Source organism: Notolepis coatsorum (genome assembly GCF_963971535.1).
Source record: "Notolepis coatsorum genome assembly, chromosome: 8".
NCBI classification, from domain to species: Eukaryota; Metazoa; Chordata; class Actinopteri; order Aulopiformes; family Paralepididae; genus Notolepis; species Notolepis coatsorum.
Genome location: NC_140172.1, coordinates 129561977 through 129589373, shown reverse-complemented (window position 1 = coordinate 129589373; position 27397 = coordinate 129561977). Strand labels below are relative to the sequence as shown.

The 27397-nt window shown below is 43.4% G+C and overlaps 1 protein-coding gene across 1 annotated transcript in view; it reads right to left on the bottom strand.

The window, feature by feature from the left end:
• Positions 1-2986: 2986 nt before the first annotated feature.
• nova1 (NOVA alternative splicing regulator 1) overlaps positions 2987-27397 on the bottom strand; it is a gene marked incomplete at its 3' end in the record, with an annotated part of 38769 nt that continues 14358 nt past the window's right edge. The window contains exons 2-3 of the mRNA XM_084319879.1: positions 4653-4819; positions 2987-4003 (exon numbers count right to left, since the gene is read on the bottom strand). Coding sequence (XP_084176005.1) covers positions 2987-4003; positions 4653-4733 — 1098 coding nt within the window. The 5' untranslated portion in view covers positions 4734-4819. The remainder of the gene's footprint in view (positions 4004-4652; positions 4820-27397) is intronic.

Here is a 27397-nt window from a genome sequence, read left to right as displayed (position 1 = left end):
AAACACCGACACGGAAAGAATCACGGAAAAACGGATAAAAAGAGCACATGCAGGGGAATACAATGTCGAGAGAAAGAGGAAAGTTCATGGAGGGCAGAGAGAGAAAAAGAGTATTTGGCACGATGTATTTGAGCAGACAGCTTTGAAGAATTCACAGATGTCAAGCAGTCCGGTTGCATTGATAGAATTCACCTTGATTTTTGTGCTTGTATCTCAACATATGCTAAAACGTGTGGGCAGTAAGAGGTTATCTTATGCTTAAATATAGGTACTATATTAAGAGTTCCACGAGTGGACCAGATTTCAGTTATGGACCACTGTGAAAGACCTTCTCAGAAATACAGTGTAAGGAAATATTTCAAATCTGGAAGAAAAGGCTCACGGTCACGGACGTGATTGCCATGCATAAAGTTCAAGACACAGGACAGAGAATTCAGGTTTTGCTCTTTTTAAAAATCCAGAATTACGAATAGAAGATCCATCGAACGTTCTCGTAAAAACGGGAGTGGGGTCTACTTTGACATGGTAACGGTACCGAAGCCGATCATAGAGCTTGGGGGAGGTTGATGAGGACAACTGATAAAAGACGCCTTTGGAACGGGGGACAATGGGTCAGAATAAGATTGGGATTAAATACAGTGCAGGAGAACGTAGCAACAGTATTAGGGGTTTAGTGTGGTTTACTGATCAGAGACTTCTGTTTGATGGTAAGTATGTAATAGCAGCTATCTGCAGTGCAATATTGGTAAACAAAACATCACAAGACGCCAGAGAATAAATGCTCTTGTGGCATTGTGATATTCCTTAGTTCAATACTGGCAGATCTGCCAAGTATTGGGCCCGTTATCTCGCGATGGCCAAATAGACGAGTACATCAAAGTATTAACGTTTTTGGCCCACCAGCGACGGACATGCTTCCTGTCATGTCCTCTTCATGTCTCACAGTGCAGTCTCGGGAGACCCAGTGTACTCAGGATGAAAACCATGGATAGCAGCATAGAAGCAAGCTAGGGTATTCTTTGTGTCTTTGAAGATGTTCTTAGCGAATCAGCCTCCCCGTGTATATGCCAAACCATTATCCATAAACAATGATGCCAAAAATATTTCTTTAATCATGCACTACGGTGCAGTGTCGCTTAGCATTCATGTTTTTGTTTTCAGGGAAGATAAAAAGCTGCCTTGACCAACTTCAGAATCACTCGCTGCTAATTAGAGAGGATGGTTCAAAAGAAATCTGAGATCCAGATCTTCTTTTTTCCAGCGTCACTCTGTTTCCCTCTCATTAGAGTACATGTCTTGACTGTTTGCTACCCTTAATATAAAAGCAGTAGTCTTTTTGTTCACAGATACTGGTTCATACAGTTGTTGAAATGGTTTCATAAGAGCTCTGTTCCTCTGGGAACTGTAGTGTGTGTGTGTGTGTGTGTGTAGATATTGTTTCAGTTGAAAAGGTAGTTAAGTCCTTGTCGTACGGGGCTTTACAAGTATCTGTGTCTAAGGCAAAATATTGATAAAATCTAGAATAGGGTAAAAATAAAAAATAAAAAAAGACATGTCCACGTTGGAAAGAGAAACAGTCTGTATTGATAACTAGGAGGTAATTATGATAAAATGAATATTAAGACCGGCTTGATTTTCAACAGAGTTGAAATCAGTCCTATTTCGAAAGGTTGAGAGGCAGGGTTGGATCCAATGCACTACTAATGGTTGGACAACACTCTTTCAAAGTAGAGAGAGAGAGAGTCATCTTGAAAATATTTGGATTCAGGTGTTTATGGTAAAGGATATATAAGTATTTTCCATAGCACCAAGAAAGGGTCAAGGAACGATGTATCTTCGTATGTCTGTGGCTGTGTTTGGGTGATTATGCTAGCATGTTTTAGTGTTTGTGCATTCGTGGGAGGATTATTTATGTATGTCTCATGTGTAATATAGTATTTGTACATTCCTGTGTGTCTCCTCTCTCCTCTCACATTGGATATTTGACCCCCTGAACTGTACTCGCATACAGCGTTCTGCGCAGTTCAGACGAGGTTTAAAATTATACATTTCTTTCACTGCAACACAAAGTTTGATCCCTGTAAATAAAAAATAGCAATAGGCTAATATTGTTTTTACATTCAGATCAACCTGAATTCACAGGCTTAAAGAACCTACTTGTGTTTGAATGAGACCATGTCAATAAATAATAAATGAAAATATATATAAAATACCCCAATTTCTTTTCTTTTTCGAAACTTCAAATTGTGATATGAGCCGGATATTCAACAATATGTCAAAAGAGATATATTTTTTTGTTGTTCAAGATATTCTAGTCAGATTGCTCCCCCCACCACAGTCTGAGGTGAACTCAGGTGCTCGTCATAGAAACCTCTCCCGTGTGAACGACGCCTTCGGTGGCGTCCAATACAAAGAGCGGAGGTTTGTTTTACGCTGAACTGACAGGAAACCTCAATTGACACTCGGCTCTCCAGGAGCTGAGATTCGTGACTGAAATTAAGAAATAAAGAAAATAAAAAATAAAAAGAAAGAAAAAAATCAAACTGCTATGAGGTTTTGGAGGAGGGTGAAATCTTGAAGCGTCACCCCTTGAAATCTGCAGCATGGCAGTGGACCAGTTCAGCTTTACTCCTGATCACCGTCATCAAAAGGACTCGACACAAACATCTTTTTTCTTCTTCTTTTTTTAAAAAACATCTGGACGTCAGTCCTAAAAACACATTCACATATCACACACACTTATCTCGTTTCGTCTTCCCCCCCGCCTCCTCCTCCCCCTCCCCCTCCTTTTTGCGATTCTCTCATTTAATACTGAAATATTGAACAGATATTTGGACGTTTTTTTTTCTTCTCCCCCCCACCCCCTCCCTCCCGCCTCTATGACCCTCTTGATTCCCTTCTATCTCTCCGTCTTCATCCTTTCCCTTTTCTTTTCTTCCTCTTTTTCTTCTTTTTTTTTAATCCCCTTCCCCCACCACCCCCATTTCTAGCCCACCTTCTGGGGGTTGGTGGCGCGCACGCCCTGCTCGTACGTGATCCGCTGGCTGATCAGATACTGCGCCGCCTGTGTGGCGGCCGGCGACCCTGTAATGGTAACTTTACGGTTCCGCGTGCCGGGGATGAACTCTCCCTTTTTGGAGATCTGGATGCGGGCGCCCGTCAGCTCCTGGTACTCCACCAGCGTTTTCCCGCCCTTGCCGAGGATGGCACCCACCAGGTTCTCCGGCACGGCGATCTCCACCACGTCCTTGGCGCCGTCGCCCAGCTTCTCTGCGGCCAGCAGGGAGGAGGCCATCAGCGGGGAGTTTGCGCTCAGGTAGCCGTTGGAAGCCCCTGTGGCGGCGGCCAGCGAGCCCAGGGAGAAGCCACCGAGCCCCACGGCCGGGTGGCCGCCCCCGGAGGCGTCGCTGGCGTAGGAGGCCAGGAGGTTGGCGGCGGCGGCGGCGGCCGGGTTGGCGCTGGCAGCTACGGCGGCCAGGACCCCGGAGGCTGCGGCGGGGTTGAGGCCCAGGCCCAAGGTGTTAGTGTTGTAGCCGTAGCTGGCCAGCGTGTTGAGGGCCGAGGTGATGGCCAGCAGGTCGTTGCCGGAGAAGCTGTTCATGGCGGTGGGGAAGGCGCCCATCCCCGTCAGGCCCGCCTGGCCCAGGAGGCTTGAGGCGGTGGCGGCCGCGGCGGCCGCGTTGGGCATCACCTCGGCCGAGTTGGCGTAGGGGGAGCCGGTGGGGTTGGAGTTGGCCACGGGGCCGGAGATGTTGGAGTAGGAGATGTTGAGGCAGCTGCTGCTCTGGGGGTCCTCCTGGATCTTCTGCACGATGATCTCCACCGCCTTGCGGTTCTGCTCGGGCTCCCCGCTGATGGTGACCACGCGCTCCTGGAGGTTGATGCCCTCGGGCTTCTGGGAGAGCTGCACCCAAGCCCCTGACTGCTCCATCACCGCCTTCACCGTGGCTCCGCCCTTGCCAATGATCAGCCCAGCTGTGCTGTTTGGCACTATCAGTTTAGCCTGCGAAAGAAATGGGAGAGATTGAAACAGAAGAAGGGAGGGAGGGAGGGAGGGAGAGCGACTGAAGACTAGGTATGAAAGATGTCTCCCGCTGTATCAGTCTACTACCCCAGCGCCTGCTTTACTCAGCCATTCGTTAATCCCAGGGGTTAGACTGCAGCTGCCACCAGGCTCTGTATAGCTATGGAAGCCTAGAGGTAAAAATAACCCTATACCCTCACATTTTCCTGACCCTGCAAGGCCCTGGGTACTACTGGCCTAATAAGATTGGCAACTATTAAAGAAGGTGTGCTGGAAGCGTGACTGTTCTCACCATATACTGTCTAGACAACCGCATGCCATTGTTCTCCTTAGTTAAACATCGAAGGTCCCGTTGTCCTACATGCAGTATATTATACAGCTAGAATTATATCAAAAAAATATATTGGAAAAAGCACACACACACACACACAAAAGAAACATTTAGAAACTTAAACTTGATAATGTCACATTGTATTTACATTGAGAGCACCTTATAACAGAACAATTATTCCTCATTAACATTTAGTTAATTTTCTTTTGTTTTACTTGATCAACACTGTTGTTTGCGGTAGTGATAGTTTGGTGGTTTGTGGTAGTCGTTTTTAGGCGTTTTGTGACCGTATCCCACCTGTTTGACGCGGTCAGGGTTGACGGTGGTCTGTGGTTGCAGTATGCTGACCGGCTCGCTTTTCTGGGCACTCTGGGGCATCTCGCGCACCTTCTCCGCAATGAAGTTGTGCACGCCATTGAGCGCCTCGACCGTACCCTGTATCAGGCACACGCGCTCTGTCGTTCCTGTGTCGAGAGAGGGAGGGAGAGAGAGAGAGGGGGGGGGGAGAGAGAGAGAGAGAGAGAGAGAGAGAGAGGGGGGGGGAGAGAGAGCGAGAGAGAGAGAGAGCGAGAGAGAGGGAAAGGGAGAGAGAGGGAAAGGGAGAGAGAGGGAGAGAGAGAGAGGGAGAGAGCAAGAGAGAGGGAAAGGGAGAGGGAGAGAAGAACGAATGACGTCACAATCTAACAATTGCAGTTATGTTTCTGGCTTTGTACATCTGTTGCCGGGATTAAACAAGCTAATACTGGAGCTTCTTTGTCAACGTGCAGGATTAAAAACCGTCTGCATATCTAGATCAGTTTGGTACAAAGCAAAATGTTAGTTACCATTTTACAAAAGAGGACTAATTGTACTACGCTATCCCCTGCTTCCTGCGTTTATACAATCAACAGAAAAGCAGCTGAAAAGAGAACGATAAGCTTGGGGAGCAAAGCCTCGGGGGGGGGAATAAAGGATTCCTCTTAAATGATGTAACTGTTTCAGGGCCCAGAAATATCTCCCGTCCTCAACCCCCGCTGCCCACTCTATACACACTACACACTCTTGTTCCCCTCCTCGGCTCCTTTCTACACCGAGTTGACAACCACACCAGCATTCCGTTGCCATGGTTACGGGGCCGAGCTGTAGAAACAGGTGATGCAACAGCGAGTCCTTTTTTCTTTTTTCTAAACACAGCCCGTCTGCTTGTTTGAGTCGCTCCCTTCCTGAACGCCGTCCCGACTTCACCGCTTTCTGACACCGTCCCGACTTCACCGCTTTCTGAACACCGTCCCGACTTCACCCCTTTCTGAACACAGTCCCGACTTCACCGCTTTCTGAACACCGTCCCGACTTCACCCCTTTCTGAACACCGTCCGGACTTCACCGCTTTCTGAACACAGTCCCGACTTCACCGCTTTCTGAACACCGTCCCGACTTCACCGCTTTCTGAACACCGTCCCGACTTCACCTGCTTTCTGAACACCATCCCGACTTCAACCTGCTTTCTGAACACCGTCCCGACTTCACCTGCTTTCTGAACACCATCCCGACTTCACTGCTTTCTGAACACCGTCCTGACTTCAACCTGCTTTCTGAACACCGTCCCGACTTCACCTGCTTTCTGAACACCATCCCGACTTCACTGCTTTCTGAACACCATCCCGACTTCACTGCTTTCTGAACACCGTCCCGACTTCACCTGCTTTCTGAACACCATCCCGACTTCACTGCTTTCTGAACACCGTCCTGACTTCACCGCTTTCTGAACACCGTCCCGACTTCACCGCTTTCTGAACACCGTCCTGACTTCACCGCTTTCTGAACACCGTCCTGACTTCACCGCTTTCTGAACACCGTCCTGACTTCACCCCTTTCTGAACACCGTCCCGACTTCACCGCTTTCTCGTTACAAAATTTAACATGCTTTTTTGTTTTTCTCTTTTTTTTTTTACATTTAAAATCAAAAGGAGTGGGACTACAGTACATGTTTTGGATTTAATTAATACAAATATAGAATAGAATAGTCTTTATTGTCATTATACACCCACAACGAGATTAAGAACTGTAAGGTGCTACACAGTAAAACACAGTTATATCAAAATAACAAACCTAAGGTGCTACACAATAAGTCGCACTTTACACAATTATCAAATAACAAAAGTTCACAGTAACAATAAAGTAGTTATCAGTCAGGATATCAAATATGATGTATAGGTATGGATCTATTGCACTTTGAATAGAGGAATATAAACATATTGCACTTAAGTACTTATTGCACAGCAGTGGGGGAAGAGTAGCAGGGGTGATATGGATCGTGTTAGAGTTCAGGGTGGTTATGGCTCTGGGGAGAAAACTGTCCTTAAAGGGGAACTATTTTACTATTTCTTTCACTGTTTGGGCACTTTTACACAATTCCTGTGAGTCTATGGAACACCTCTGTAATTTTTTTTTATTTTTTTTTATTCATTGTTTTGTATTTCTAATCAAGTACTCAAAAACAGCATTTTTCTACCTCAAGATCTTAAGCCGTTTTGAGGCTGGGCTCCAACCACTGTGTGGCCTGGTGCCAACTGCCACATCAACTGCCACATTATTATGCAGCTGAGAAATCTCTGACATCACAGATATGCACATTTTCAGATGACTCAGTTCAGTGAGGGTGAACATTGTGAGAGGAGAATTGGAAGAATGCGCCAATATGAGAATTATGAGAATTGGAGACATAGATCCTATTAATATAAGTCCACATAGCTAGGAAACAATGCTAAACACTGAAAAATGCCATTTATAAGATAGTTCCCCTTTAAGTCTGTTTGTTCTGGCTCTGAAGCACCTGTAACGCCTGCCAGGTGGCGTAAAATAAATAAATACAATTTTGTAGTAATTAATCCCAATAACACAAACAGAGAAAAGCATCTGGCCATTTCTGCTCATCGTTAGAGAGGGGTCATTATAACATAAAGGAGTAGGCTACTTCAGAGCGACCAGAAAACCAACGACGGTGTCAAAAGACAAAACGCATGACATTAAAAGAACATGCCAACATTTGGGGAAATTGGCTTATTGTCTTCTCCAGAGAGAGACAATAAGATAGATATACTAGTTTTCTCTCTGTGCGTTCAGTAGAAAGCTATCTGGCTGCACGTTACCCTAGCTTAGCACAATGAATGGAAGCGGACATGGCTGGTTAGCCTAGGCATTGTCCAACTAACACCTCTCCCGAAGGCTAACCGGCCATGTCCGCTTCCATTCATTGTGCTAAGCTAGGCTAACATGCAGCCAGATAGCTTTCTACTGAACGCACAGAGGAAACTGGTATCCATCTTCTCTTCTTGTCTCTCTCTGGAGAAGACGGTAAGCTAATTTCCGCAAATGTTGGTCGTGTTCCTTTAACAAGCACAGAGTAGGCGCTTGTTTCGACACAGCATCTTTTTCTGGCAGGAAAGCGGTGGCAGGCCGACAACAGTGACGACAGCCTTCCTGAAAAGTTCAGTTCAGGTTTTCAACCCCCAAAGAAGCAGCTGCACAAAAAACGATGGGAGTGCTCTGAGGAAAGACACTGGGTGCTGCTCTGGTTCTACAGGCTCTCTCCTCAGTGGGAACAACCGAGAAGGAGAAGAAAAAAACACTAGCACTCAGAAAACGATGCCATGTGGACAGAAGTCCTAAGAGAATAGAGTAACGAGGAATTGAAGACATTTGACACTAATGCACAAGACTGAGACGAATGAGATCCGAGACTGAGAACCATAGGCGACGGCCTTAGCTATGTTTCACCCGTTTCAATTGAAAAGGGCCCCGCCCACTAGTGGGGGCTCCCGGATTGACAAAGCAAATGCGCACAACTGTGCCAATTTGGATAACTGATGCGCAATGGAAACCCTTGAAAAGGGGCGGCTAGGTGGCGCAGTGGGCAAGGCGCTCCCCACTAACGCAGGAGATGCTGGGTTCGAGCCCAGCTCTCGGCGTTGCTACCAGCTTGGCTGGTCGTTCATACTAACACAATTGGCAGTGTTAGGGGTGGGAAAGCTGGTGGGTGGGGATCGGACGTTGTGGACAGCGACTCCTACAGGTCGGTTTGTGCGCCTGTACAGCAGAATCAGGAAGTATCGGGGGCAGCGTGAGCCTCCCACGCGTTACTCCTCGCCACTGAGAGATCGCGCTGTACAGGTGAAAAGATGCGACAGCTGCCTCCTCGTGTACCGGAGGAGACACGTGATGCAAGGCTTGGTCCTCACTGCAGCTGACCAGTGGGAGGCATGGTCTAACAACATTCGAGACAGGGGAGGGGAGAATTGAAGGGAGAATTGGCGAGGCAAAATTGGGATGGGAGAAAAATTAAAAAATATGGAGAAAAAGTGGATAAAAAATATATATATAATAAAATAAAGAGAAAAGGCACCAACACAGAAAGATGTTCACTGACAGTCTTTCACCTCATAGAAGAAACCCTTGTTCCTGACATGAATCAAGTGCTAGTCATCTGATCTCCAGGGTCCAGTAGAGCTGCGTCGTGGTGAGTTTGGCACAGTGGCAGTAGCGTCCCGCCGTGTGCACAAATCCCCCTAAAACATTATATTTTCATTCGCTTCTTATTGTGATTCTGGGTGAGGTAGAGGATAATGCATCATATCTACAGAAACCGCATTATTGGTTTCATTCGATACATGACATGTCACTGTAGCATTATGCTGTAAGATTTTAGGGCTGAAAAGTGAGCAGAAAATGGCAGGCTCACTCCATTTATTTGCACCCCACAGTTCTGAGAATCACTGGTTTAGCCGGTGTGTGTGTGTGTGTGTGTGTGTGTGTGTGTGTGTGTGTGTGTGTGTGTGTGTTTGAGAGAGAGAATTTCCTGAGAGCAGTTTAAGTCAGAGAGTGAATATGCGAGTGGTATGTTTCAGTTTATGTCCAAGGCCCGCTTTACATTCTAATATAAATGTACATGGGATGGGTGGGTGGTGGGGGAGGGGGGGGGGGGTTAGGACCGGAGACAAGAAAAAAAAAATTCATCTTAAAACTGAACTGCAATCACAGGACATAACTATAACACATAATAAAAAAAACTATAACACATAATAAGTTTGATCCAAGTCAGATAAGAAATGTGTGCGCACACACACACACACACACAGAGGGATCATATTATGTCCTTTGTGCTTACGTGAGAGTAAACTAAACATACAATCATACAGACAAAACTTTTATAGCATTTGTAAAATATTTGTCTGTAGTCAGTATGGCATCTGTCTGAGCCTGGACCAACACACAATTCTGGTTTGCATATTTGTCAAATAAATAATCCCGAAAATATTGTGAAATGTTTAACTCATTAAATCATAGGAACAAAATGAGTTATAGGCCAGTCTTTGGGCCCAGGAGCACCATGATGATTCAAAGCAGATAACTAAGACACATTTTTTTGTTCTCATACTCCCAAGAAGGTAGTTCATATTGTGTACTACAGTATGTTGAACCATTTAAAGCCAAGCATAGGCGCCTGGGTAGTGTGTAGTGGTCTAAGCACTCGCCTACCACCGCAGAGAGCTGGGTTCACTTCCCGGCAGCGGTACCTCCGGCTTGGACAGTCGTCCCATACCAACACAATTGTCAGTGTTCGCAGGTGGGAAGCCGGTGGGGTATGAGTCCTAGTCGTTGCAACAGCGACTCCTACTGGTCTGGTCAGCAGGAAGGGGATGTGGGGGAGATAGCGTGAACCTCCGCACACGTTACGCTCTCCCAGTGAAACTCCTAGCAGTCAGGTGAAAAGAAGCGGCTGGCGACTCCACATGTATCGGAGGAGGCATGTGGTTGTATACACCCCTCCCCAGGCCGACAGTAGGGCAACGACCAGGAAGGGAATTGGTATAATGACAAAATTGGCGACCAGGATAGGTTCCCAAGATTACTTGCGTCACAGAATGTGACAAGTTCTGCACAAAGAACAATCTGTATAGTCAAAGTCTTGCCTACAGTTAACTGTAGAGAAAAACATGTTTCTGAGTAGAGGAGACCTTTGAAATTAGCTAGCGGTAATTGTAACAATTGGTTGGCATTGCAACACTGGTCTAAAATCCTGGTATCTCGTGTATAAACCCACCCGTACCTTAACCCTAACCTTAACTTCATGGGAGCTCACGCTGTAATGTGTCTGGCTGTGTGACGTTAACTTGTTAGCATTAAAGAATTACACCAGGATAGCTTAGCTAAGAGCTACTCAGACGTTGTCGCACACACCCATTTATTATCAAAACATACCGTTGGGCCTATGACCATACGATGCCTGGTCATACGGCTCTATATTCTCTCAACATACATGTAGATCGACCTATAGATTTACAGACATGAGCCAAATCGTTACTAGAGATGACAAGTTAACGTTGTGCCGGACGGCAGATAGACCGGACATGAAGTGAGTCACTGGCTCATATTAAATCAAATGAAACCTGTTGCTACATCAAATACAAACAAGGAGCGCCACTTAGTGACCAAAACATGGCACTGCAACTAAATAATAACAAAAAATATAGTAGGCACATTTGTGACCGTTACAATGCCCCAACCTCCCGTTGGATGCTGTGCTTGACGCTGTATATGAGATGCCTTGTTTTGATTGAATCCCAACATTAGCTCTCGTGTTCGGCAGGTAATGTTAGCACTAATACCACCAGCCTAACAGTATAATGCTTTGCATTGTGGGGCACATTAAGGAGGACTGAATGACATCAAACATGGGAGCATCAAACATCAGTTGCGGCCAATTAGGGTAGCCTAATGTCTCTCATCACTAGGGCTGACCTTCGATTTTTTTTTTGGAATTCGAAGCTTCGGGGCCGAGATTCGATTTTAATTCGAAGCTTCGAGATACAAAAAAATTATAATTATTTTTTTGTTGTTGTGGGACTTGTACAGCACTTTGTTCAACTTTGTCAGTGCTGTAAAGTTTAAGCCTTTTAAAATATTAAACAAACTAAACACTTTGCTTTCATGAAATATTGTAAGCAGTCATTTGAGACTTTATAAAAGCAGCACAATGAACACAAATCTGTCAGTGCCGAGTCCGACCTCATACTAAAAACAAACAGCATTACACTTGTAGGCAGAGTTGATTTTGCACCCAAAAAAAGAAATTTTTTTTATTTTATTTTTTGTCTTGTAAAACCCTCAGGGGAACTTTTTTATCATATAAAAGACTCTTTAAAAAATAAATATGTATTATCCACTTTTTCTCCTCCTATTTTCCTGTATTTTCCTCCCATCCCAATTTAGTCGTTATGCCAATTGCCCCCTCCCCTTCCTGGTTGTTGCGCGCATGTTCGGTCTAGGGAGCCCTGAAGTGTATCACATGCTTCCTCCGATACATAGGAGACAGCCAGCAGCCTCTTTTCACCTGGCAGCAAGGACTCTCATTGGTGAAGTGTAACGCGTGGGAGGTCACACTACCTTCACCATTTCCCTCCCCCGCTGTGCAGGCGCCCTGACCGACCTGTAGGAGTCGCTGTTTACAACGACCAGATTACCACCCACCGGCTTCCCTCCCGCTGACACTGCCAATTGTGCCAGTATGACGACCAGCCAAGCCGGAGGCACCGCTGACAGCCGGATTCGATACCAGTGTCTCTGCGGTGGTAGACAGACGCTTAGTCCGCTGTGCTACCCGGCCGCACCCTTTTTTTAATATATTTGAATTTTATTTTCATATTCGAATCCCATGCCCATCAAACGAAGCTTCGAAGTATTTAAGACAGCTATTCAATATAATACAGCAGATCAGATTGATTATTTGGTTTGGAAAGTACATTTAGCCAAATCCATTCGACATAAACCTCCGCATTTACCACATCCTAACTGGAGCAGTGGGCAGCCACAGTCTGGCACCCGGGGACCAACTCCAGTTCTAACACCAGAGCCTTTTGTAGATTATTAACCCGAGAATGATTGATTATAACATGTCTGAATAGAGGTTCACAGGATAGAAGCAAACAACATCTTCCACAAGCAGTGATGGTGCTTTAGGCTACTTCTTCAACTCCTAATAGGCTCCTCCTTCTAACCAATCAGAGAAGCTCAAAGGGAATGTTGTTTGAATAAGCACAGAATTTAGTGGTTATTTACTATTTAGTCTATTGCCAGATTGAGTATTGCATAGATTCAACAATTAAAAGTACTTATTCCAATGAAATTATCTTTGAGATTCTCTGATTGGTTAGAAGGGTGAGCCTTTAGAATGGAATATCTCTGCAATGCTGGTCATGAAACTCGCTCACAGTAAGTCAGTGTGTTCACATTAAAATATGTTTTGGAGAAGAATTCAAACACAAAAATGTTTGATAAGAAATCTTACACATTGTAGCTTTAAGGAATATGTTTCTAACAAGACCAGCCGTTGTCTGGTACACGCTGTGATGCGTGTATTCAAGAGCATCCAACAACAGTCAGAGATCTTTGATGGGCCCCTCTTTGGCCCTTCTCTCAGATGTCTTTCTTGGGTCCCTCAGATGTCCCTCCTGATGTTACAAATTTGCCATGTACTTTAACAAGATACTTCTGAGGACAGTATTTTTGTATATGAGGTTATTCAACAGTCAGGTTGAAAGAATAGTTAATACAGGGTGGCCTGATGAAAGAATATCTTCTACTGCCTAGTGCAATCCACCTGACCTTAAACTGTATATAGGTCATTATGCAACCATTCATATTAGGAATCAAAGCCTAGGAGCTGAAGTGAAACACCATACCCCATACGAATAGACAAAGTCTAAATGGACAATCAATACTTTATACAACTTTCTGGTCTTGTACCTTTTCTCATATATATATATATATATATATATATATATATATATATATATATATATATATATATATATAATTTTTTCAATATTCAGAAAACCCTGTTTCAAAGATCTATTTATCTGTATTTTGAAAATACTAAATAGATGTATTTTAATTAAATACATTCCTTCCCACCGGTATATCGATGTTTATTACATTTTTATAATATTTTTTCTTTATAAATACTTAATCTCTGAGTGTAATCAAACTTCTGAGCTGCTAAGGGACAGTTTGGCAAGAAGATTGCTTGTAAACATTGTAATGGTTGGAAATCTGTACCATATTAATTACTTTTCTTCCATTAAGTTGTTAAATTAAGTAAAATGTAACCTTTATTAATCCTCTTGGGGAAATTTGTCTTCTGTCTTCTGACCCATCCCAACTATTAGTAGCAGTGTGCAGCCACACATAGTGCGGCGCCCCCTTGGGACCAACTCCAGTTGTAACGCCGGTACCTTGGTCAAGGGCGATGGCAGGAAACCTAGCATGCATGACTTTTGGTGTGGGAGGAAACCTACGTAATCACAGGGAGATCGTGCAACTCCACACAGAAAGGCCCCCTGCAGGTCAAACCAAGGGTCTTCTTGCTGTGAGGCAACCGTGCTAACCACTGCGCCACCAGGCCGTAACTGTAGACCAATGCTGGATACACTTGCTCTTGCAACAACGGTCCAAGTCTTTCAACGCCTACCATAGCTTTTGGGGTCATTCTTGCTTTCTCCGACGTGTTCAGAATTGTAGGCCTACAAGGATGCTTTCATATACTGGTTGAGTAGTGCTTGGGTTTTGTCAACAAAGAAAATAAATTATGGAATAAAAACAGACTGGCTGATGGTGGTGCAGGGTTGTTTGAGTAGGACACCATGGCAGTTGGTCATAACACGTTTGGAAAATGTGAAAAATGCGGTCCGAAAATGATGAATTGAAGTGAATGAGCACTTCCACATCTGAGAGAGCCGAGTTCCTCATGTCAGAATATGGTGGAAATGGCTTTATTGCCCGTTAGATATTCAGTTTATTAACAGGGGCAACAGTGCCTCAGGAGGTAGAGCAGTCGTCTGGTAATGGGAAGGTTCCTGGTTCGATTCCCGCTCCTCCCGGGAAGCGTGTCGAAGTGTCCTTGAGCAAGACACTTAACCCCTAATTGCTCCCGATGAGCAGGTTGGCACCTTGCATGGTTACCTCCACTGTCGGTGTGAATGTGTGACTGAGAGGAACAAAATTGTAAAGCGCTTTGGCTCACTCTCAGATATTTAATTATGCATATCCAATATGGACCCTTACCTGGGTCTACTTCCCTTTTCTTCCATGTTTACCCTTCACCACTCCTACAGTATATGGCAGGTAGTCAGAGCTCAGGTAGAGTGGTAACATACAGCTTTTGACTAGGATTGCCACAGTGATGTGGAATTTCCCATGACACTTAGGCCTACTTTGATCTTTAATCTTATATGGCTACATTGATCCACTGTCTGTCTGTGTTTTTAATACATTTTCAATGATCAGATCATTTGTTGGACAGACAGAGTTGACGTTAGGTTCTAATTGAAAAATAATCACTTTTCTATGTTTGTTCATTGACACAGACCAACGCAGCTTCAGCCTTAGTTTACTCAGTTTATTTGATCAGGGACTATGCATATCAATCAACAGTTATACATTTATAAATGAATACAAATTAAAAACTGTAAATATGCCAACATTAGCAGGGTTGCTAGTTTTCAGTTGTAGTCCCAACTGCCTCAGGGTTTAATCCGAATCCTCTGTAACATGTCATGTCGCCTCTAGAGCCTTCTTTCTCTCCTTCACGTGAAGTTAAAACGAAGTGAAAGTGAAACCTAAAAATAGCTGCTGTCCCCAATGTTGTCTGATTTACACACTTGATAACACGTTTAGCACCCTTGGTCACACTACTGAAACAATAAAGGAAAGAGGGATAATAGCGAGGTTGTGTTGTGTGTGTGCGCGTGTGTATATGCTGCCGCACTCAGTGTCAAAGCCGCTCCGAAGAATATGTGGTGTGTGTGTGTGTGCTGCCTGTAGTCAGTGACGGGAGCCGCTGTCACAGTATTAAAAAATTATTGCCAAACCGCTATATTTAGCTAATAACACTTAAAATCCTTGGTAAACAAACATAGTGCTGAAAATATACACTTTGCCTGCTGTTTTGATAGGGTTAGGGTCTTTACTCTTGGCTACATTTGAAAAGAAAACTATTAATCGGACTGTATTAAACTATTAACTATTAAATCGGTTACTAATGTGAAAGATCAGATCGGGAAAGATCGGTATCGGCAGATACTCAAAATCACATGAACGGGATCGGATCGGGAGCAAGAAAATGCGATCGGGACATCCCTAGTTAATTCCCCAAAATATTTTGAATACACAAATGTGGCTGGGGGATCTGATTCACTCAGTATGAATGGAATATAGGTCAAGAAAAAAATCGACATAAAAAAATAAATTAAAATAAATTAAAAAATAAATAATTATAATCTATTCTAAAATGTTCTAACATGAATAGTCACCTTAGGATCGATGCATTGTGTTGCATCGATGCATTGTTACACCCCTAGTATCTACAAAAACCCCTGTAAATCATCTGCCCTTTATTCATTCGCTTAGATTTCTTACACTTGATCTCAAGAAGGTGCTGAATGAGCTCAGAATCTGAATCTGGGAGAGATTGCACTGCAACACAGTGTAGTCTATGGGCGATCAAAGAGATGCCTTGCTTTGCTTTGCATACCACAAACACTATCAATAATGCATTTTTCACTTCTGGTCAATGTTAGCATGGTGTTATTCACCGTCAAAGATGGAGAGAAAATAATAATAATAATTTATATTCTCCTTTAGTTCATTACAATTTACTCAAGCATAGTAACAGACACAATATCTCTGACACTGGGAATACAATCCCTAAGGTCCATAGATGTCCCTAGATACCAAGAACATGCCAATATGTCTTTGGGTAATTGAAGAGTTATACAAATATTATTATTATTATTAAATGGACCTTTAAATGGGCCGTAGAAGTGGAGCAATCTTCCATTTACTTGGGTATTTACTTTTATGCAATTTTTTGGAAAATATGGCTAGGGCTTAAGATGTTAAGAGGGACATTTATTGTAGTCCAGTGGTTTCAGTCCAAAAATACTTGGACCTCCGTTCTTTTAACTGTGGAGGAGGCTATAAAGTGTTAACAGTGATCAGCACCTCACTACAACCCTTGGTGTGCGTTACTTTTCTACTACATATCGTCTTCGGTATACTGCACCCAAAAGAAAAAGAGCTCCAAGATGTCCACTCTACAGTCAACAGAACCGTTAGACAATCTGACCGCCTGATAGGCCAAGGATAATTTGAAGGCATCAGGTGCAGTGAATCTTTGTTTGACCAGTCACCCCTCCAGTCTACAGAAGTCTCCAATGAACTGTTAAACCTTTCCAGACGCCGGGTCAAAACCCACCTACATGCAATCACTTTGAGTGATCACATGAGACAAGGAGTCATTGACCATATTCACACGTCAGCCATTTTGCTCCTAGAATAGGGGTGGAAAGAAATCACAATCTGAGCATGGCGTAAGAGCAAAATGACATAATGGTCAGGAAGCGTCTATTCTTTTAACAACTAACTTGCATTTTTCCGCGATCTGATTGGCCACTGACGTTTCTGGTCATGTGACATGTGCGCCAATCGCGTGCCGCATGTTTCTGCGCCTATTTCCGCGCCTATTTCCGCCTCTAACAGCTTGCAAACTACCTAACGCCTAGTTATAATCACTGGTTAAGCTTAGGCGACTATTTAGAAGTTGGTTACGGTTAGAGTTTGGAATCAGGGCTGGTGTTCTATCGCCCTGCTCTAAGACAAACTCTAACCTTAACCAACTTCGAAAGACTGCCTAAGCTTAACCAGTGATAGAAACAGGCGTCACACGATTGGCGCAGATGTCACATGACCAGAAACATCAGTGGCCAATCAGATCGTGGAAAAATGCAAGTTAGTTGGTAAAAGTATTGACGCGGTCAGGAACCCATGCTGGGCAGAAAGATTATTCTGTGAACAGTGGAGTGTCATCTTGAATACGTGTGCTTTAGACGTTATGACTCTTGCTTGTTGTCTCGATCCCAAGAAAAAAAATCTCTAGGGCTAGAATATTGTTTGCAGTGATTTACATATATTGACAGTGAATGGCTCCGTCATTGAAAGAGTTGCAGAATACAAATATCTTGACATCTGGCTTGATGAGAAAGTTACATTTAAGTACCATATAGACAATCTTGCCCATAAATTGTGGCAAAGGTAATTGAAGCAGTTTTTCTATCTGTCCTGGATTATGGAGGTGTGATTTATAGAAGTGCTGCTCCTTCCACTCTGAAGGGTATCTTCTTCCTGAGGAGACTGAGGAACACCCATCTGTCTCCTCAGATTCCGGTGAACTAGTACCGTTGTGCCATAGAAAACATACTCACTTACTGCATGCCAGTCTGGCACGGCAACTGCTCTGACCGTAAAGCACTGCAGAGGGTGGTGGAAAACCATCCAATGCATCACCAGTACATCACTCCCTGCAGATGAGACTTCAGCACAAACAGTGTCCGAGGAAGGCACACAATATTGTCAAGGACACCTCTCAACCAAGGACTGCCCTCCTTCCCCCTGGGAGGTACTATAGGAATCTCAGTTCTCTCTCCCTCCCTCCCTCCTTCCCTCCGCCACCAAGCCTCTTCGACTCATTCTGAACGCAGCGTCCCTCTTTAACCCTTTAATCGCCAAGGACGACTTTAGACGTCATTCCTCGCCATGCGTAATCTGCCAATGACGTCGTACAACGTCTTTGAGATCAATATTTCAAAAATCTGTCATGGCAATCATATTTCACCCACGGAGACTTGAGATCTCCTGTAGATCTCCTCTCAACTCTCCAATGGTTCAAGACCGCCATCTGGTGGCCGATCAGCGAATCGCCAAAACCGGAAGTGAGCGGCCGGAAGTGGTGCTCACCCATATTTCGTCCGGCCACTCTCTATCGCTAGCGGGACTCCATCTTGATACACTGGACATCGATCCGTTGCCAATAACTCGATAAACAACATGATTTGGACGTATATAGTATTATACAACCTGGAACTGGACCAACTAGATCGACATCCCATAATAGCGAACTTTCTGCTCCACACTGATCACCCAACGCTACGAGGAAGCCGCGGTGAGTTTCAGCGTGTTTGATTATTATTATACATACGAACTGCTATGATCAACATATCACCCATACTACATGAATCATTTAACGTCGGCCACGGACTTATAAACCCCCCCCCTCCATATTTTAGTATGAATGTGTGAATGAAAAAGTAGAACGTTGCTACATCCTAAACGATAGATACTTGATGTTGATGAATGGGCCATAGTAATGTCAATTTAGCAATACAATTTAAAAGTTATAGCCCTGCAAAGAAGGGGAACATCTCCATAGACAAATAGAGCTGGCAGAGGACGGTATAAGGATGGATATAAGCGTGGCAGAGAAAGGGTTAATAGTAGGGATGTCCGATATTATCGGCCGACCGATATTATCGGCCGATATCGGCAGTAAAATGTGATATCGGAAAATATCTGTATCGGTTTAAAAAAAGAAAAAAACAATAACAATATTTGTTATATATATATATCCAGTGAAATTATAAGTTACCTGAAATTATTCAGTTTTTTGGGGGGGGGGAAACCCTGCATATATCGGTATCGGTTGATATCGGTTGATATCGGTATCGGAAATTATGAGTTGGACAATATCGGAATATCGGTATCGGTAAAAAAGCCAATATCGAGCATCCCTAGTTAATAGCAAACCACTTCACCACAGTCTGCAGTTGTTTTTAATTATTTAAAATATTTAATTGATGACTTTTGTATTGTTAAACATTTTATTATGTGTTGTATTTCGTCATTGTAAATGAGCTTGCTCTCAATAATCCATCGAGATTAAATAAAGATTGAATGAATGAATTAATCATTTTATTTGTATTTGTGCAATGACAATGAATTTAATAGCATCTATCTAAATCTCTAGACACAGTTCATTCTGCACCGATGTATTACTGGTGATAGATATGACACTCATCACTGCATTCTGTATGATTGATTGATAACTTATTAACAGATTGCAGAATGGGTACAATACAGTACAGCTCAATACACACAATTGTTAAGGGGATGCAGACCAGAGAAAGACTTTCGTCTCGTTTACATCAGGGTCCCCCATTTTCAATTCATAATGACATACACAACACAGATATACAGTAGGCTACTGTTACATTTGTGACATACAAGATATGCAAATATACAGTACTATGATACAGTGGGTTGGTCTTCTCTGGCAGAGAGGCAAAATAAACATTGTATCACTATCTGTTTATCTTCACAGCCAGGGAAATTACCACTTTATAATCACAATGTTACTAGATTGGAACTATGGACCCTATCTGACATGCTCAAATGACTTAAGGTCTCCAGAGTACAGAGTTTGAAAAGTCAGCTTTTTGTTTCAATGCCCCAGCTTCTTGGAATAGTCTTCAACTCTCACTAAAAATCAAGACTCCTTATTTCAGTCTGTGATAGTTTGTCATTTTGATCTTCTCGGTTTTTTTTGTGTGCTTTATTCATTGTCTAATTTGTCTAAGTAGATTTTCTTCCTTATCTTTATTTTCTGTTTTTACTGTTTTATAATTGCCTGTACAATTCTTGTCATCATTGTAAATAAGAGCTTGCTCTCGGATGGATGGATGGATGGATGGATGGATGGATGGATGGATGGATGGATAGATACTTTACTGATCCCCTTGGGGAAATTTAGTATTCCAATAACATTACAGTTGACAAATGTTAAAATTGACAGACATAAATGGACACACAATAAAATAAAAGCCAAACGACGACAATGTGGTGGACAAACAATAAAATCAGTACTTTAAAATGTAAATTATTTTTTAAAAAGGTAGCAGCAGTAAAATATCAAGTATCATTGATCCTCAAGATTAAATGAAATGTGAAAAATCTGAAATTAAGAAGAATTCAATGACCTTCTCAAGGCTAATCAAGACACACAGACAGGAGAAGCTCTCCGGAGAGATCAAAGAAATGAAAACAGAGAAAAAGGATGCGAGCGAGGGCAACATCTATTACTGGTGGAACCTCAAACAGAACCACAAAAGACGGCCTGCAGGACGTCAACAAACTGATGAGCTCTCCTCTGACCAGCTCTCATCAGCTTGAAGTTCCAATTCTTTATCCAAACAAGCCATAGACAAGCCAGGCATGGCAGTCGGAAGAATGGAAAGGCCGTACATGACACAAGAAGATAAATACCTTGGATCCGCCATCAGAGCCTCGAGTTCCACCCCAGCCCCAGTCAACCGGGGCGTGCCTCAAGGCTCTGTGCTTGGCACCATCCATTTCGCCATCTACATGCTCCCCCTTGGCCAGATTATCAGTCACCCTGGTCTGAGTTTCCACTCCTACGCTGATGACACAGCTGTATCTCACCATCCGTTCAGCTCCCCCCTCAGTCCCTTGTCAACTGCCTACATGAAATAAAACTCTGGATGTCATCAAACATGGTTTTCGGGGGTTGTGTCTCCCAAGGCGCTGCTCCGGAAGGTTGGAGATCTACTTCTGGACGTGGACGTGTATTACTGGACTCTACACTCTCCTTTCAGTCTTACATCAAGTCTGTAACTAAATCTTTCACCTCAAAAACATCTCCAGCTTTACTCACTGGCTCTGTGGCAGAGACCCTCATACATGCCTTCATCACCTCCCGCCTTGACTACTGTAATGGAGTCCTGTCTGGTTTACCCAGCAACACCCTGGACAGGGTCCAGAATGTGCAGAATTTTGCTGCCAGGGTTCTCACCCACATCACCCCACTGGCTCCCAGTCAAGTCCTATCTCATACAAGATCCTTGTCCTTACATACAAATCTCTCCATGCCCTTGTCCCCCAGTACCTATCTGACCTCCTCCACCCCTCCACCCCCTCCCGATCCTCAGACATGGATCTGCTCTCATCCCCCAGACCCGCCTATGAACCTTTGGGCACAGAGCCTTTAGCGTGGTGGCCCCCACCCTCTGAAACTCTCTCCCGGCTAAGAACTGGTCTGCCACATCATTAGACTCTTTTAAGACAGCCCTGAAAATTCACAAATTCACAAATTCCACCTGTTCACAAAGGCCTATGGCCTCCCCGTTACTATTATTTTTCAGATTTTTGTTGCTTTATTATTTAATCTATCTAGTAAGTCTTTAAATTAATCGCATCTATGTTAACCTCTTAAGCATCAAACGGCCCGACGGCGCACGTTGCGGCACTTTGCCCTCGTCTGTCGGCTCCGGGCTGCGTTTTCGGCGATCAACCAATACATTGTTGGAAAGTTGAATTTGCCGCCTTTCGATCGTCACCACACTCAACCTATTGCGTGATTCCATTCTCGAGTTACAAGACAAAACATCCGGTGAGCGTCATTTGACAAGCCGTTCGGACGGTTGTGAACGGTCCTGAACTGACCAGTCACCGCTGATGGTGAAAATGATTGACCACCGTTGTAGCCAAGGAGCGTCTGCTCCGGAAGTGATCCCAGACGGGCACTGAGAGTGGGGGAAGGTGACACAAGGCGAAGAAATCCATTGTTTTGACTAGAGCGTCCAAATGAATGGCAGCGGGCGGCCATTTTGGATAATCATGCTGAATTTCTACCGGTACACACATTACAAAAACCTTTTGTAAAACATACATTTTCCGTGGGATTTTTATTTAAAATAAAGAAATGAGAGTACACAACTTTTACTTCAGTGTGTTCAAACCTATGTTACTCTATTTCATTAGCGCTCAAAGTGATTCTACTTTATTGTGTAAGAAACTTCTGAATGTTACCTTTCAAAAAGATCAGACTCATGCATGTGCTATAAGTATAAATTATAAAAAAATCGCAAATTACTTTGGGTATGCAACATTCCCCCAAAAAAAGAGAACTAGCCCAATTTTTGCCTGATCCTTAAGTGGTTAAGAATCCTAGTGCAGTGGCTATTCAGAGCGCATGCCCGTTGGGAACCTGTGTCCGTTTGGAACTGGGCAATCGCTTGGCCCCCAGAAGTGCTGCTTACAGCGTTGTCGAGAACCGCACTGTTGCTGCTTGCAGCGTTCTCAAGACCTGCGCATCCAATCAACTTCACATTCAACACTGAACTTACTTGGCACTCAGCAATATACCCGCCAAGCATGAAGTCGATCTGATGAACGGTTCTTGAGATATGCAAAGGACAGACGGAAGTATTATGGCTATTTAAAATGATGATGCTGCTACAGCGCCACCTATTGGGCAAATGGCACCAAATGTGTCATGGTCACTGAGAACACACATGTCCACCAAATGTGGTTGCAGATTTTTTTTTTTTTATATTTATTTTTTAGCGTTTATCGCTTTTTACTACTGGGCAGTCCAGTAGAGAGAGAGAGAGAGAGGAAGAACGGGAGACAGAGTGGGGGGGAAGACATTCGGCAAATGACGCCGGGTCCGGGAATCGAACCCGGGTCGGCCGTGCCGCGACGCAGCGCATCACATGGTTTGCCACTTGGGCGCCCCATGTGGTTGCAGATTTGGACTAAATTCAAAATGGTGGAAGATCCATCTAGACACAAATGGGCCCACAGACCCACAGATCCTGGACCCACAGTATCCAGGAATTCTTTTTGAGTTACGATTAAAAAGTTACAGGCCAAAATGTAAAGTTTGTTGTTATAGCAGCACCATCTGGCCAAATGGCACCAAATTTGACACTGCACTCCCCTGGGTCCTCAGCAATACACCCACCAAGCGTGAATCGGATGAACAGTTCTCGAAATATGCGAAGGACAGAACGACATGCATGCATGATAGATTCCATCCTCTATAGTTAGATTGTTCATGGAGTCCTTGAGAATCTATTACAAAATGGTGACATCCTCATCAAGTCTTGAACATCCTCAGTCTAGCCCATTGTTGCCAGTATTGATTATCTTACCTGTAGTTATACCATTGTAATTTACTTTATCATTTATGATGAATTGAAAATGGGGGACCCTGATGTAAACAAGACGAAAGTCTTTCTCTGGTCTGCATCCCCTTAACAATTGTGTGTATTGAGCTGTACTGTACTGTATTGTACCCATTCTGCAATCTGTTAATAAAGTTTTCAATCAATCAATCAAACCATTAGCTGAGAACCTTCCTTTCTTTACAAAGGACACAGAACGGGCGGTTAGGTGGCCGAGCGGAGATTGCGTTCGTCACCAGCCCCGGAGCTGTGAGCTGGATTCGCCTGTTCGAATCCAGCTCACAGCTCCGGGGTTGTCACCAGCTTGGCTGGCCGTCTGCACTAATACAATTGGCTGTATTAGAGGGTGGGAGAAGCTGGCGGGGTGGGTCCGGGTCGTTGTAAACAGCGACTCCTACAGTTCGGTCGGGGCGCCTGCTAAGCGCGGATAGGACTCGAGGGGGATAGTGTGGTCCTCCCACACACTACGCCCTCTCGATGAGAATCCGCGCTGCCAGGTGAAAAGAAGCGGTGATTGGCTGGACGTGTGTCGGAGGAAGCACGTGGTAGCCTCCACTCTCCCAGATGATCTGACTGTGGGGGGTAAGTGCGCAGCGACCAGGAAGGGACTGGGAATTGGCATACGACTAACATTGGGATGGGAGAAAATCGGAGGAAAATGGAGGGGGAAAAAGACCAAAGAAAAAAAAAAAAAAAAAAAAGGACACAGAACATGTAGTAAACATTATAGAATCTATTGACTCTCTCTTTGATGAGGAGTACAATGAATACTATGTATACATCCATATCACATGGAGGTATTGACGACCTGGAATACTTTCAAAACACAATTCTATTCTATCGGAAGTCTCTCAAAGAACTGTCTTTTGGAGTTGGCTGAGTTGATTTTAAAACTCAACTATTGGATGTTCCAAGATACCCTTTATATTATCTATTTGCAGTACTGTACCTATCCTATGGGTAGTGCATTTTCACCCAAAAAAATTTGTTTGAAGAGAAGTTTATTTACACTATGGCTTCAAGGTAACATATCCTATGGAAGAGGTACTTAGATGATGTGAACTGAACTGAACTGACACTGACTGACACTTGTTATATGTGACTGTCCTGTATGTATTTATTGTGGGGATTTGGAGGTGGGAGAGGGGTGTTTGATGTTTCATGTTGAAACAGGGGTTTAAAAGGGTCCAAGAGCCAGCTACGTAGTAATTTATCACATACCTCAACTGACCCATGATCTAAATGTCTTTACTAAGTATCATGACTACAAACAAACATAGGTTTTCTGGATGTATGGATGGTTATAGAGAATAATTAATTGTATACAGATCTGTTGATAAAACCTACTGCTAGAAATACTTTACTAAGGGAAGACTGATCATTCCTCCTTACAGTTGAAAAATGCGTCTCCCCTTTTGTCCGTTTTGCAGCTTAAAACAAATTTGCGGATGATTTTGACAGGAACATGAGTGAAATAAAAAAACAACCTTCAACATAGAGGATACAAGGAATCTGTCCTAAATGATGCTGCTACCAAGATAAAAGACAGAGCCAGGTCTGATCTCTTAAGGAATAAATCTACGGTGAAATCAAACGACCGTATAATGTTCACAACAGAGTACACTACGGGTTCAAAACAGATAAAGAGAATGATAACAAATCATTGGCACATACAGTACTTGAATCCGATCGTCAGCTCAATGGTGTGTTCAAAAAACGACCTCGCGATGGTATATAAAAGAGGTAAACACCTGAGAGACCAGCTGGTGCTCACATGTACCTCCTCAATCAGCACCAGCCCAAGCTACTTTAGCACCTACAGTATCCCTGAGGGAAACCGGTGCGGTGGTTGTTGTAGTCAGTGTAATTATACTTACCATTCTAACAGTTTTAAACATCCTCACACAGATAAAGAGATCCCTATAAAAAGGAAGTTATTTCATGTCACACTAAGTCGATGATTTATCTAGTAGTAAGTGATATATTGGAAAGATGAATAGAGCACTGAAAACTCATATTGCTGAATATACTGTAGAAGCAGAAGTGATGTGATTTGTAGTTCCTTTCACGGTTTGTTAAGAGTTTTGATTTGCTGATGGCTTCTTGATTGTTTTCATTATCCTAATGGTGGAACATGATCACCGTCTAAAATCACCATCAGATGTGTTACTAGGGTGTGGCCCACATAACCTACCGGTGCCCCTGTCTTATTATTATTGTTATTATTATTATTGTTGATCTTGAAGAAGGCCTAAGGGCCCAAACGTCATCTAATCTAACTACAAAGAAAGTAGTGATGCACCGATGTGAAAATTGTGGCCGATACCGATAACCGATATTAATATTGCTGTTCTGGCCGATACCAATATTTACCGATGTCGATATCTCTGTATAGAAAACACTTTGATAATCAAATAAAGAGCTATTTTCCAAAACGCATAATTTATTTACTTTTGTAACTTATTTTCAGAAATGACTGATATTTTGAAACTATTTAAGGCCAAAACATGAAAAAGAAAAAAAAAAATCAAAAAAAAATAATTATATTTTTTTTTTAAATATCGGCCCATATCTTGATATCGGACCGATACCGATGTGTAAAAAAACTACCTCGGCGGCCGATATATCGTGCATCACTAAAATAAAGGAATCTTTGCCAATCACATATCTCCAGAATGTAAGGGCGACAGTGGCTCAGGAGGTATAGAGCAGTCGCCTGGTAATCCGAAGGTTCCCGGTTACATTCCCGCTCCTCCCGGCAGCGTGTCGAAGACACCCGATGAGCAGGTTGGTACCTTGTATGATCGCCTCTGCCTTCGGTGTGTGAAAGGGCTGGGCGATATGGAAACAAATCATATCGCGATAACGATATGATAATTTTATTTTATTTCTCGATATCGATAATTATCGAATTGTTATAAGTATAAATTTTTTTTTTTTTTTTTTTTTTTTTTTATTATTTTGCAGCAATTCTTTGTCATTGCCGCCATCTTTAGTGTTACATCCCCTCACACTCCAGTTCTCAGGCTGCAGCTGGTTTAAAAGCTAAAGTAAACCGGCTTCTCTGCTGGCTGTGGCTCCAGGGGAGTTGAACAGTTCTGGCTCTGCTAGTTTATTTTCGATCTTTTGGCGCTTTTTTGGTGGACAAACCACCGCACATGTGCACTGTGACTCGTGACTGGAGTCTAGTTCTGCTAGCACACATAGCCTACTGTGTACAGACGGTTTCAAAATGTATTTTAAATTAGAAGGCAAACAAAATAGACAAGAGAAAAAGAAATCTGAATTTGGTCAGTATTGTCATTTGGACAAGCAAAGCCATTACTTTAAGTTGCAGGCAAGAAAGACAAGTCTGTCCACGGTCTCTGGTTTTAAAACTGCCCTGTTGCAGGTAAAAAAAAATAATAATCGATTTTTTTTTAATTTCGATATTCGATATCGATTATTAAAATATATCGCGATATTTATCGTTATAGTTATATCGCCCAGCCCTAAATGTGCGAGTGAATGGGTCAATGTGGGGCAAAAAGTCGTAAAGCGCTTTGGATCAAAGCTGCTATATAAATGCAGTCCAGTCCAGAATCGTTCATCTGATCAGCTTCACGCTCTGCAGTTTTATTGCTGAGCACCCCGGGGAGTGCAGTGTCGAATTGGGTGCCGTTTGGCCAGATGGTGGCTCTATAGTGCATGTCTGTCCTTTGCATATCTCGAAAAACCGTTCATCCGATCGGGGTCACACACGGCTGATGTATTACTGAGGAGGACCCAGGGGCGGTGCCATTTGGCCAGATGGTGGCGCTATAACAACGCACCTTACGCATATCTCGAGAATCGTTAATCCGATCAACTTCACGCTTGGCGGCGGGTACATTGCTGTACTTCATTTATTTTAAACGCAGCGGTGTGTAGATTATGGCTTTTGTGTCACGGCTGTGTTAGAGATGTGTCCATAAAATGCAAGCTATCCTCATAGAGGGCGACTGAAGAAAGCCCAACGGGAAAATGTGTATCATCCAGTAGTTTTACGGGACCAACCAGGGACAGGGGTGGAGTGGACTGTGGATCTCTATGGGGCCACGTAAGCTACCCATGGATCCATTCGTGTTTAGATATATTTTCTGCCATTTAGAT